At 38.3% G+C, this 14,832-nt stretch overlaps 2 protein-coding genes across 2 annotated transcripts; both read left to right on the top strand.

The window, feature by feature from the left end:
• Positions 1-4,914: 4,914 nt before the first annotated feature.
• On the top strand, positions 4,915-9,065 carry LOC144442434 (uncharacterized). The gene is made up of 2 exons (XM_078131781.1): positions 4,915-5,838; positions 7,388-9,065. Exons 1-2 carry the CDS (start codon positions 5,124-5,126, stop codon positions 7,804-7,806), a joined length of 1,134 nt encoding a protein of 377 aa, XP_077987907.1. The 5' UTR covers positions 4,915-5,123; the 3' UTR covers positions 7,807-9,065.
• Positions 9,066-10,308: 1,243 nt separating this feature from the next.
• On the top strand, positions 10,309-13,176 carry LOC144442514 (uncharacterized). Its single transcript, XM_078131878.1, has 2 exons — positions 10,309-11,127; positions 12,078-13,176. Exons 1-2 carry the CDS (start codon positions 10,434-10,436, stop codon positions 12,494-12,496), a joined length of 1,113 nt encoding a protein of 370 aa, XP_077988004.1. The 5' UTR covers positions 10,309-10,433; the 3' UTR covers positions 12,497-13,176.
• Positions 13,177-14,832: the final 1,656 nt, after the last annotated feature.

Genomic DNA, 14,832 nt, shown 5'->3' on the forward strand with positions numbered 1-14,832 from the left:
CATTGACATTGTTGTCATTTCTGTCATCAAAACAAATTTTACACGCAAAAAATTAGTTTTCGTGAGTATACTTTTTCGAAGTTTCCTACGGAAAAAATTTGTGATTTTATAGATTAGTCAATAGATGGTCAACGGAGATTTCCGGAATCGAAATTGAACTACACAAGGTATTCACGTTGCAAGAAATCAGAAAGTTGATGGAGCTTGGATGGGGAGCTTCGTAACACGAGACTGTATTGAAGTAAATTGAATCGTTGGTATTGTTAGATACACTGACTTCTCTTATCGTTTACTCACATATTGATTTCGACCGCGGTTAAGATTAGAGAGAAAAAAATCAATGAAAGATTTAATGTGTTAAAGCTAAATGGTATTTATCAATTCATTTTTTCTCCGTCTTTCGCGGGAAGGCGGCAAAGAAGTGTCAAGTTTTGTAACAAATAGATCGGCTATTGTCCCACTTCGCAGCTGGGCCTATATCTGAGCTCCGCGTCCTTGTCTGCGCACGTGGCAATATTCAAATTGCTTATTAGATCCGTTGGGTCAAGCGAGAGGTTGCATTCAAGTTTGGAGGGCTGTAATTTGGGACAAAGGCCAGCTTACCCAGCTGTTCTCAGCAAATTGCCGTATAGCAATTGTGGGATTTTCGATTGTTATCTCTTAGTTTAACTTTGGTGGATGTCTCTCCGGGTCACCGTTAGGTCATCCTGGTTGAATGGTTAGTTGTATGTGGTAGATGGAAACAACAATAGGATTGATATCAGTCATGTGTAATGACGTCACTATCGGTCAAGTACATTCAATAGAATGGCACGTCGGAAACAATGTACGGAAGATACCACATGTCCAATGACACACTCCAATATGTTACTCCGAAAGGGTATCAAACTTCGAACGACGTGGAGATAAAACAGAGCAGGAGGGGAGCTGGAGGGGTGCAAATAACCTAGACAAATGGCCATATGGATGAGAATGGGGTGCCTATTTGGATATTTTACCATGTTTTAAAAATGGTAAAACAACGCAGACCAAGGCCGTGTTTGTAACGCAATAATTGCAAAAATGAAAGAAAACCATCTTTAACTGAAAGTACTTTCTCAATACTAGTATTAGGCTGAGTTACAGAATTATACACTGTATGTACAAGTTATATGAAATTTGAAGCTTGCATTGTTATTAAAATACTGGTTAATTACAAATAATAATTAATTATGCAAATGACTCATTAACCCCCACAAACAAGCATTGCAAGATATGTATGCTTTGTTATCATTAATGTACAGACCAATTTATTTAACATTTGAAACCTGCATTCTCTAGATACTGTCTATTTTTACCATGAAATGTTCATCATTTGAATTATCCACTAAAGTTAAAATCTGCATACGTACGTACGTATGTATGTATGTATGTATGTATGTATGTATGTATGTATGTATGCAGAAAGAAATGCATAAGGAACTAATAAACCAGTCCGTATATATAGCTGTTAAATCCGACGTTTCGAATAAATATTCTTTTTCAAAGGAAAAATTGGCGAGACAGAGAAATGCCAGGTGACAACCCGAACATTTCTAAATATAATGGAACAAAACCGCGCGTGATATAAATAAACGGTTGTACGTGGGATAAGTTCTTAAATTCGCACGCACCTAATAGAACCCAATAGAATACGCCTGAAATTTAAAAAATACCCAATAATCATGATAATTAGATTGGGAAAGACGAGAATAATCTATTAATTCCAAGGGGTTCCAGCGTTGTATGTATGCATGTATGTATATCGTAATACTTAGTCTGGTCCGATTGCTAGGGAATTCTTTCTTCATCAAATATCGATAGAGCTCCCTACTTGATACGCCAGTGCTGGTCAACCAGATACGGTGTGGTAACACGTGTTATTATACCGCGTTCGCACAAAAAAATATGGGATTTATACACTGGTCGTTCTACATCACGCGTCACGACAACGAGTGCCTACGTTATTATTTCTGTGTGGTACTTGAAATAAGAGTGAAAACGTTCAAAATCGATTATATCCCGATTTGTCGTAAAGTACGCTTGCGCAGGTAAAATAACATTCTTTTCCAATGTTTCCTTCATTCAGTTGCTGGGAAATACTAGTGACCTAAAGGTGAATTTAAATTTGTCGTTACTCGTCTTTGACTCGTAGTGACAAAGCCCCTTATGTCACTCACATTTTCCTTGGCTGAATGAAGAGAATACCTAGAGAATATTTCATTGTCCCTACGTATGTGATTTTATAAACGAAATGACATTTTAACAAATAAAAACCTGTTGATACTGAGATATACAAATTGTGTACATACATGGATATGAGATGCTGTATATTATATAAATCAAATTAATTGTCAATAAATATCGTTCTTTTTCATCGAAATAAGAGTGAATTAGAAATGCCATGGCGAAGAGAGATGCAGATTTGCAACGACAGTATCAGATAGGGCTGTATCACTACTTAGTCGCCTGCTGCTGTATAGACATGTTGAAATTTTGCAGTCGTGGGCAGCAAGCCAAGCGAATTAATCGTTTTGAACTTGAAGTGGTTTAAAATTTCAACACCTGCATCGTATAACAACTGTACTTTTTTTTACTTCTTCCCTGAAGCAAAGAGTTTGCTACCACAAGTTTCCAGACCTTCTGCTCTCTTGGACCTAAACATTTTTTCCGAAAATCATCAAGCACTCCCCCTTGTCTGAAATCAAATGGTTCTCCCCTGAATTCTATATTGGATGTCTTTTCGTGTCATTACTAGCCCATTTCCCCGAAAATTCAACAATAACCAAGCAATGCATCCCCTACAGGCTTGATCTAGGGTCAAAGCGTACCACAACCATATACCCACGTGCCAGCTCAGTCAAGGTTCCACAAATATGAAAGAGAACCAAAGTAATTATAAAGTCATTGTGTTACTAAGAGACCGTGTTTTAAAGAACTTTCACCAAACAACGGACATTTTTCACCTCGCCGTGAAAATAGCGTGACATTAATACAGCGTACGACAAAGCTACCGTTTCAGTAACTTCAAAACCAAGCAAAGCTAGATAGTTCTTTGTTTGGTGTGTCAATCACTGAGGGCAAGTGTGCGACCTCTCGTCAACCCTTCATCGTTGATATGTGAAGTTAGAACTGATGAGTACAAATAGTGTTAGAATTAAATGAACATTTCCACACGTTCATCTATAAAGCCATCACGTCACGTGCATACATAACATATTTTGGAGTGTTCAAATGTGTGTTGACAATCACAACCGTCGTCATCATCATCATCATCATCATCATCATCATCATCATCATCATCATCATCATCATCATCATCATCATCATCATCATCATCATCATCATCATCATCATCATCATCATCATCATCATCATCATCATCATCACCATCATCATCATCATCATCAATACCATCTTGATCGACGAAACTTTGCAAAAATCTCAACACATACATAGTATGCATATGATGGTTGGACGGGTGGTTTTGTGAATGCCATGGTGATCAAGGATCTCTCCGTCCGTCTCTATGTGTGCCTGGCTGTGTGTATGTATATATATCTATGTCTATGTATGTGCATGTGTCTATCTAGATACGTTGGGTGTTTCTCTGAATTTACAAAGGTATTATGCTTCAGACGGACGGCCATTAGCTGAAGTGAAACCAGGGAAATAAATGTACTCGTGTATAAATAGGGCATGATAACTTAGACTGAAAGATCAGCCGTTGATGGCGCTCTTCTCACTCTTTTTCCACAATATTGGCATCGCTTTTAAACAAATTCTACGGAACCGAACATCTGAGCTCTTATGTCAACCGTATGATCCAATAGAGCAGTGAAAAGAAACGAGAGAACTATGAATGTACATTGCGACATAGACCCTACACGATTCTACACGTGTCGGGTCTATGATTGCTGCCGTAAACTATTTCATCTTGGGAACGTTTATGGTAAAAATTTTGGGGAAAATGATATTTTGTGTATTTTTTGACAGGTTTTTCACACAAATTGTCCATTGCTGTATGCTATCCTCATCAGTCATTACTTCTTGAAAGCTTGTAACTTTTGTATCGCTGTTGTGTAGTATATGTTGTGCCCTAACATCGATCGGCAGGCAGATTTTCACTTAGGCTGGAGCAGAAAATAGATTGAAAAATTCACAGTGTTAGTTAGTAATGACCATATCGCATCTGAACTGTCTGTAAAAGTGATTTTGAAGATCTCTGGTTGTGATGAAAATGTTGAAGCAAAAGAAGGAATAACTAGCAAGAAGAACGGGTACTAACCCGATCTTGTATGTATGTATGTATGTATGTATGTATGTATGTATGTATGTATGTATGTATGTATGTATGTATGTATGTATGTACGTACGTACGTACGTACGTTTGTTTGTTTGTTTGTTTGCTCGCTCGCTCGCTCGCTCGTTCGTTCGTTCGTTCGTTCGTTCGTTCGTTCGTTCGTTCGTTCGTTCGTTCGTTCGTTCGTTCGTTCGTTCGTTCGTTCGTTCGTGTATTATCCACTCACTCCTCGATGGTTTTGCACACCCCTTGGGGCTTTCCGTGCAGTTAATTGAAGTATACATTGGTTACTGCCTTCTATTTTGACCTTTCCTGCACAGTTGATGTGTGATTTATTTTACTCAACATTTGCCCGAAATGTTATCTTTACACTTCTTTAATTTATTAGGACCGAGGGCATCAGTTTAATACTTTGAATCCTTAATTTGGTCCAGTCAGTATTTATACGTGTACATGTACATGTTATTTATCTTTAACAGATGTTCAGAATACAAAATCATTGCTTTCTCTACGTCTGTTTAACGCGTCCTACACACGTTTGAAAGAGCGCCACCTATGGTTAACTCTGTGCCCCTGTTCCAGGTCGAGGGACTAGTGCAGTGCTCCCCGTGACACTGGTGTCGTGATAGTAAATCAATCTTTTCTGAGAAGTGTCTGTGTACCGTAGCTATTTTTAGCCGGGGAAATCCGCTTTTACCTGTTCCTGCTGCGATGCGACAGTAACCCATCGAGGTTGGAACTCTGAACGTAGATAACACCGGGTTCTTTCACCGCGCACCGTATTACTAAGTATTATCTAACCATGTCAAGGCCAATTTACACTTTACTTTTCTCTCTTCTGCTAATTCATGGCTATGTTTTGAATGCGGAAGAATCGCCCATGAACAATGAAGTCATACATGAAGATCCGGAGAATGACCATCTTGGTGAAATTCTAGCTCGACTCACACAACTTGAAGATCGGTATGCAGAACTCAAAGAAGAGAACAGAGAGTTGAAGAGATTGCTAGCCCAATCTGCCCTTGAAGCAAAGCGACTACCGTTTGATGACAGAGATACATCAGGGAATGTACGGCGTCATGAAAACGGTAACGTTGACCTTCCCAGTAACACAGGAGATGGGTCGTTCGATGACGTCACGGAGGTGTTAAAGTCTATCGATGTTATAAAAAACCAGAATGGCGGAACAGAACAACATGGTACAACACCTGTGAATGAAGTACACAGAAGCCAAAAGACCAACGGCATCAAGACCCAAAGCTCGTTCAAATTCTACCCTTCTGTGAGGGAAATTGTTGAAACTGCCAATCAAAACTTCAATGTGCCAGACATTGCTTCCCCTCAAGACTACTTACAGGTGAACCAAGGATCCAAATCGGCAGCAAAAGAAGCTCAACGGTTACACCTGGTTCAAAGTCAGAAATCCTATAACCTGGAGGCATTATCAGGGCAAGTGAAATTCCTGACTGGTCAGTTCGAGGCTTTAAAATCTCGTCTTCCCATGGATATGGCAACAGGTAAATTTGCAATTGTGAACACGTTCATACCTTTTACAATAATTATAAACAATATTGTTTTGTTGTTCTTTGTGAACGTATTCTAATCTCAGAATCCAAATGAATGTAATCACAGCATAAATCGCGTTTAGTAAATAACTGTATGCATGGTACAGACGTGATCTTTTGTTAAAATCTAACAAGCAAACAATTCGTATTCATGTCAGTTCTGAATAGCACTTCGTATTCCCTTTGACAGGAGACACTTTCCTTATTAACATGTGACCCCGTATCAGTTACGCAATGGAACCGTTCTTTCAGAGAATCCATCGTATTGATATTAGAGAACTCGGTCAGGATATAATTACTCCAAGGTCGTATGAACATTAGCAAATGAAGTTTAAGCCATCTATCATAGATTGCAACAGGTTTTAGTGCCTGTCGTTTTGTTAAGCAACTACACTCCTAATTCAATTTAATGAAATAACTTTATGTTTGTCCGGTACGAGTACTCATTTTCTCATGCGTGATATCGATAAAACAGTTCATTTTCCTCGATATTATAGTTTTCTGAACGAGGGATCAATAGGAAAAGTGAAATCATGGTATATGCATGAGGACGTACAGACTAAAAGAGAGATTGTTGTTGACGGACATTTAAACAAACACACACACACACACACACACACACATACGTACACACACACATACACACACACATACGTACACACACACATACATACATACATACACATACATACATACATACATACATACATACATACATACATACATACATACATACATACATACATACATACATACAGACAGACAGACAGACAGACAGACAGACAGACAGACAGACAGACAGACACACACACACACACACACACACACACACACACAAACAAACAAACAAACTAAAGAAGTAGAGGTAGATGAATCGGGTGGATGAAAACGTGAAGTTAAGTTGTCTGTCATCAGTTTCAGTCAGTACTAGTATTGGGGTAATCAAATGAGACTACTATAGCGACTTGGCAGACACAAATGAACTTCACATCAGAAAATCACCTAAGGTCACAATTCAAGTGGCAATCAGCGCAGCGCATGTCATGGCTAAAGTCACAGGGATCAACCATATGGAACTGCATTCGTCTAAAGATAGAATATTGGAATGTTGTCGCTGTACCCTCAGTTATGCTAGTTATTTATCAGTACATGTTTTTGTTTTATTGTAGTCTATACATGGACCTTAGCAAATTATTACTAGACAAAATAACAACTTTTTATAAACTTTAGTCATATGAATATACATGATGACAGACTTTACCATTAATACCACAAACTTGTAAATTGTAATAAGAATTGTATTTATAATTTCATAAGTCCATAAAGGACATTTTGTAAACAAATAACATAACATAACATAACATAATATAACATGACAGCATAACATAGCATAGCATAACATAACATAACATAGCATAGCACAACATAGCATAAAATAACATAACATTATATAACATAACATTAGTTATTCACCAACAGCGATAATCCTTCTATTCTGCAGATCTCGCCAGTAGCAAGTGTGCCTTCTCTGTAGCCAGATCGAAATCGTTGCTAGGCAACAATTTGAGTCCGCAAAACATAACCTTCGACTTCAAGTTGGCAAACAAGGGGAAGTATTTTGACATGCGCAGTGGAGTCTTTACCTGCCAAATACCCGGTATATACTACTTCTCTTTCACAATGCGTTCCTATGACAACAAGACCATCGGTGTGACATTGTTGAAAAATGGCGAGGCACAGGTTAGTATGTCTACGGACCCCAGCGAACGAAAAGTGATGCAGACCCAATCGGTTATGCTACAGCTCGACGAGGCCGACCAAGTCTGGCTCCAACTAGGACCACATGTAAACTTTGCTATCTATAGCAATGATTACCATTACGCTACATTCAACGGTATAATTCTGTATATTACCAAATAAAATTATATATTTTTGAAAGCCATGCACTTCTATAAGTTCAAAAGCACAACTGGGTGTAATCTGATTAAAATCCGATGTAGATGTCGGCTAATCGTTCATTGCTATTTTACCTTCGTTATTTTGCCTGAATTGACCTTCGTGGTACATGTTAACGTTTTCGTCCTGATCGCGTAGAGAAGGCTAAATAACGAAGGTAAAATAGCAATGAACGATTAGCCGACATCTACATCGGATTTTAATCAGATTGAACTGGCTGAAGTTCTTCATTAGTATGTGATACCCAGCGTTCGTCTTTGATGTTCCATGTTGTTTTTAGAAAGTGTTTTATCATAGCATACGGTGTCTAAAGCTTCGTTTATTTATAAAACGTGGGTGTTTAACACTTGTAAGAGTATGTAGAGGTAGTACATTGGTTTGTTTGGCACATAGTTCCATTAGATATCCGGGAACGAAGTGAAAATAAATCTGGCATAGGCATGGGAAGATAAGAATAAAGAGAGAATCGAAGATGTTAAATGAAATAATAACTAAATCATGAAAAGCTGATATAATTGCATCTTAACACCTTTCTCTTTCTGTTAAAGAGACCCATATGCCACGTATTGTGAACATTTCTTGTAAACTTACTTTTTACTCGCATGTATTAGCCTCCAACGGACATCGCCAGCGGTGGCTGCTATATGCATGTTGTATGCTCGCCCCGTTAATATTATCTCATAAAGGCTGTCTAGTCAGACTGACCTTGTCTGACATACCAGCGTCTGGTACTATTTCTTATAATTGATATCCACTATATTCTATTATATCTTGGTCAAGTAACATCAACGTGGGTTATGAGCACACATTGCTGTATATGATGATGTTTCATGAACTTGCCAACTAACTGTAGGACCATATTGTTGACACCATTTTGGTAACTTGGGCTGTCTTCGAACGTAGAAGTGTCCCTGTCGATGGAATATATGTACTGGTGAATACTAGTACATATAAACATAAAAACTCTGTAAGGAATTAGTGCATACTAGACAGTCATTACGAGATTATGGAGATTGATATTCATAGATTTGCATCATATTTAAAAAAAAAACATTTCTCAAACTTTTAACTGCCGAATTTGTTGACAGAGTACACCTTTTACAGAATAGTACTAAATGCTATTTCTTCATATCACAGTGAAGCAGTTATCTTGTCCATTTCTGGATGAACGATTTATTCACGCAGTGTAAGATTTTCTCACATTTTGTACGTCGAACCTTAAAAAATGAAGATAGAAATTTAGTTTGACATAAACAATAATGAACATTGTAGTTCTGGTATACTCTTTTTACTGTATGGTTTGGTGTGATAAACTAGTATACTGATAAAATGTGATGACACAAATCCCGACTTGACGTGACGTGTCAAAATATGTCATGATACAAATCCTGACTTGGCGTGATGTGTCAAAACATGTCATGACGTGACAGAAGATCAGTGCTGAGACGTATGTGCATTTTTATGTGACGTGACGTGACGTGACGTGACGTGACGTGACGTGACGTGACATGATGTGATGTGACGTGACGTAGTGGATGATGATGTTGATGATGATGATGATGATGATGATGATGATGGTGGTGGTGGTGGTAGTGGTGGTGGTGGTGGTGGTGGTGGTGGTGGTGACAATTAATGATGATGATGATGATGTCGACATGTAGTACAAACTATAGCCAACCGGAAATGTCCCCGTGTTCATGGCCTTTAACATTGAATTTCACAAATATAAATATAATATTTCAAATGTCAAGTTGAATTGCTCTAGGGTAATTTCTAGCTTTGCACAATAGGACATGACAACACTGCTCTTTAGTAATGATATAATAGAGTACATGTCAATGACTTTCACTAACAACTGTCAATCTGGTTCTGATCCTGATACGTACTAGTACAACCCATAACACCAAAGGAATGTTTTTCTGTATGTACCACAATCGTTATAGCAGCCATATCAAGTGTACCAGTGAAACGTTATCGACCGGCTTTCCGTGCAGTTTTATCGATATATTGTGTTTAAATGGGGAAGTACTCACTCGCACTACGGTTCCAGTCTGTTCCATTTAAGACTATAACGTTGATTTAGCCGACCAACTAGTTTCTTCTCAAACCATCTCTTATACGAGGTACCGTACCGCGTCTTGGACTGTATGTTGAATAGAACTCACAACGAAATTTAACATTCACATCTGGTTTCAAAGAACACCAACTGACGACTTGGTTGATTTTATTACATGACCAATCTCCGTCTCCGTCCTCCCCTCTAGATGTGCTTTACGTCAGGTGTTTATACTTTTTTTATATTTTTGAAATATGTTGAAATAGATGCCAAAAACACAAAATCCTTGCCATCTCTTTGGCTGATCTATCCATACACTTGTTTGTTAGAGCGCCACCTTTGCCTCTCATGACATTTCACGTGCTACTGATTTCGTGATTTATTGCTACCCGTATAATCAAACAAGTTGACTCACATTAGAAACTAAAACCTGTGCATAAAACGTTCACAGTTTGACCATTTCAATCCTTTGATGAGACAGTAACCTATATGAGGTTGTGAATTCGATTCTGAACGAAGACGACACTATCTAACCATGTCAAGACCAATTTACACATTCACTTTGTGTCTTCTGATTCATGGTTTTGTTATGACTGTGGAAGGATTGCTTAGAAACAACGAAGTCACAAATGAAGATTTGAAGAACCTCCATCTTGGTGAAATTCTAGATCGGCTCACACAACTTGAAGATCAGTATGCAGAACTCAAAGAAGAGAACAGTGAGTTGAAGCGATTGAAATCTCGAACTGGTATGACAGACCACGGAGCTGTTGATGGAAATACACCAGTGAAATTACAACACCCTGAAAACGGTGACCTTAACACAGGTGACGGGTCATTTAATGACGTTCCGAAACTATTCGATTCCTTTGATAGTATGAAAAACGATTATGGCGGAACAGAACACCGTCATGGTACAACACCTATGAACGAAGTAAACAGAAACGAAAAAACCAACGGCATCACGACCCAACACACGTTCAAATTCTACCCATCTGTGAGGGAATTGGTAGCTGAAACTGCCAATCAAAATTTCAATGTACCAGACATTGCTTCCCCTCAAGACTATTTACAGGTTGACCAAAGGTCCAAATCGACTACAAAAGAAGATCAAAGATTGCAAGTGAATGAAGACCAGGGGTCATATAACCTGAAGGCTTTGTCTGGGCAAGTGAAATTCCTGACTGATCAATTCGAGAATCTGAAATCTCGTCTTCCCATGGCAACAGGTAAATTTGTTTGCTTATTTTATAACTCATAAAACTCGCACGGAAGTACTGTGACCGACGAATATATGGGGTCAAAGTAAACTGAAAATTAACGTAAAATAAAATAAAATTCCGACCTACCTATCCTATTTTCTCAGTGACGTCATGTTATCGGAAACAAATATTTGTTTTGTTTTGCCTAACTGTACTGTGCGTTGCGCTGAGTGGATAAACGTGTTCTTTCCTAACAAGAATTCGTATCAACTCTGCAGAACACAACGGGTTCTTTTGAAGGGAAGGTCTGCAATTCATTACCACCCACTTATCAGTGACGCTGTGTAACTTGCGTCAGATTATTCAGGAATGCACTCGTTGCTCTGGGAGAACTCAGCAGTAAAATCGTTATCAAATGAAGTTTATGTTATTTATTGCAAGAGTTCCCAGAGTCCCTAGATTACTGAATAAATGCCTAGTTTCAATTTCCAATTTTAATTTTATCCCAAATTCAGTTCTAGCGCCCTTTCTCGTATTTAATAACACTTCATTTTCGACGTCATGTTTCGATTTTTGAAACTGATTATCTGGTAATAGGGCGAGGCATAAGGACATATAATCTGAAAGATTGGTCGTTTTGGAAGTCATTTATTTGCTAACATGCACACCACACATGCACATCGGCGAGTGACGTGACAAATAGGGTCGCAACGACAATTTTTTCAGGCTAGGACATGTATAGTGGACACAGGGAACTGGTGTACAGAAAAATTGACATGTATGCGGAGAGGGAGTGAGGGACGGGGATAGTCAGACACACAGACATCATATAGACATACATTATATAGACAGACAGATAGACAGACAGACAGACAGACAAACAAACAAACAAACAAACAAACAAACAAAAAACGGAGAGGTAATGATTATAGACGTAATCTGAAATCATACAGCAATAACGATTCTTTACTCCTCAGATCTCGCCGCCAGTGGCAAGTGCGTCTTTTCTGTATCCAGGTCGTTATCGTTGCTAGGCAAATCGCGTCCACAAAACATAACCTTCGATTTCACGTTGGCGAATAAGGGAGCATACTTTGATATCGACACTGGAGTCTTCACTTGCAATAAAACTGGGATATACTATTTCTCTTTCACAATGCGTTCCTATGACAACAAGACCATTGGTGTGACGTTGTTGAAAAACGGCGAGCCCGAGGTAAGCATATCAACAGACCCCAGCGATCGGAAAGTGATGCAGACACAGTCACTAATGCTACGGCTGGAAAATGCCGACCAAGTCTGGCTCCAACTAGGAGGAAGCCCAAATTTCGCTATCTATAGCAATAAGTATCATTACGCTACATTCAACGGCATCAGTCTGTACACTGATAAATAATTACAAGATAGAATATTTTTTGAAAGTAAAATACAACCACAAAGTAATGATGTAAGTTGCAAAACGCGAAATTCTTCATTGTAACAGTTATCAAATGATACTCATAGTTTGTTTTTTTAGACTGTCAGTATATTTTTATCGTTGTTAAATGTATGACAACGTTTGTCTATACAATGAGAGTAAAATGATCAGTTGTAGATTTTCTAGAGAAAGTACGTAAGCTTTCGTGTGCATGTCGATACCATTTAAAAGTGGAAGCGAAACCTGATATGTTGTGGAATGATAAGAAATTATAATACATGGAAGGTATGAAAATATCCGGAAAGGATAGCTACATGAAAACTAGACTTCCTTTATTTAGTACAGTTGGTTGCCTCCTGTAAAAGATACAGTTCATGTGTTTTGAACTGCCTCCACATGCATGTGTGATTGAACAAGGTATTCATTGTAGATGACGCCTATCTAATAAATGAAATAAGTATATTCAGAAAATCTCTGTAGGAGGTGATGGAAAGTGGACAATTAGTTCAACATTATGGTAGTTGATCTTTATAGATTTTGACAGTTTTTTCTTTAACATTTCTACATCATTCAAACTTTTAACTTTTAATTGTAGGATGATTGTATAGGAAACACTAATGCGTACACCTATGTGGCAAGTTGAATAGAAGTAGTGCTATAGAATATGTTGACACACGTCAAAGTGAATAAATACAACTTGTAGCAACATTGAATGTTGTGTTGTACTTTTCTGGAGGAATGGTGGTGGTGGTGGTGGTGGTGGTGGTGGTGGTGGTGGTGGTGGTGGTGATGATGATGATGATGATGATGCATCTGATGGTGTGGTGGTGGTGGTGGTGATGATGATGATGGTGGTGGTGGTGGTGGTGGTGGTGGTGGTGGTGGTGGTGGTGGTGGTGCAGTTGAAGATAAAGATGACGAAATAGAAAACACAGTAACTCAGATAACAATATAAATGTTCAAAATATATCCACACATATGGGTAACTATCTCATTACCATTAGCCATACACGCTGAGGTGACTCGAAATCAGCACTGTAAGTAGATAGGTGTAAATATTCTAATAACTATTTAATCTACTCACTATAAAGTTTACCGTATAGCTCCAAAGATAAATTGGTAATCTCGTTTGATCCTGAAGACAACTTTAGATTCCTCTTAAGTTTTTAGTCCCGCTGTCAACGAAAACGCCAGGCCAAATATTTTATAGAAATTGTGTCTATCGTTCATCGTGTTGCTTTCATCCTTGTTGCAGTTACGGTTAGAAGGCAGTGTACTTCTGGGGTCAATAAACTCTTCTCAGATACGGAATTCATTCATCAACAACCAAACAATGTTAAAATCTATTTATAAACATGACCCATATTTACCCATTTTGATTTTATTGTTTTTAATTTTTATTCATTATAACTATCATTATTAATTCATGTGTTTGTTCATTAGTTTGTTTCTTTGTTTGTTTGTTTGATGTTCTGAGCCTCTAAGGATGTCAAGGTGAGTGTATTAAAGGGCAAAACAATTATTAATTATTGTGTGCTGTCTGATGTTGACATTGAGCAAGCGAACAGTAACTGCTTGTCACGGTCTCTTCAAACCCGAACAGCTCGGAATCATGAATTTATGGGGGAAGTTATCGCTGCTGTGTTCTATCATTTTAACCTCAGACGTTATTTACGTAAGGGGAGTCACCACGATACGCTCTGAGACGAACAGTGACGTTTTACAAGAATTGCTAGAACGTGTTAATAGTTTGGAAGAGAGGTACGCCGAACTGAAAACGGCAAACGATGATTTGAAGGCTGCGTTGGATTTGTTGTCAAACACAAAGATTTCTGAACAACCTCCCACAAGCGAAGATTTCGGAACATTCAAGAGGTCTGCGTCATTTCAGCCTGAGAACCTCGGTATTAATGCTGGGAGCGAAGAAAATCCTAAATTTGTGAGTAATCGGGATCTTGTAGGACAACTGGAAAAGCTTAAAAATGATGTCAGACTCAGTGATGTACAGAAAGAAGACCAAAGTCCAGATTTCATTGTTCCGATACCAATATCAAGTGGTCAGAAAAAGGTCCAAAAAGATACACCATATCCAGGTGATCGAGTCGTTCAATCAAATGGTGAAGACGTACCGATAGATTTATTAGATTCAGAGTTAACCACTGGCGTTAATGTTGACGACACTTTATTACGTTTTGAACCAAAGAAATATATTATCAAGGAAGGAAAGACGAACAACCAATTTATCGTTAATTCAATTGATAAATGGAGAAGTGGTAATAACAATGCCGTCCTCATGACAGGAATGGATCAAGTTG

This window comes from Glandiceps talaboti, chromosome 11 (genome assembly GCF_964340395.1).
Source record: "Glandiceps talaboti chromosome 11, keGlaTala1.1, whole genome shotgun sequence".
Lineage (NCBI taxonomy): Eukaryota > Metazoa > Hemichordata > Enteropneusta > Spengelidae > Glandiceps > Glandiceps talaboti.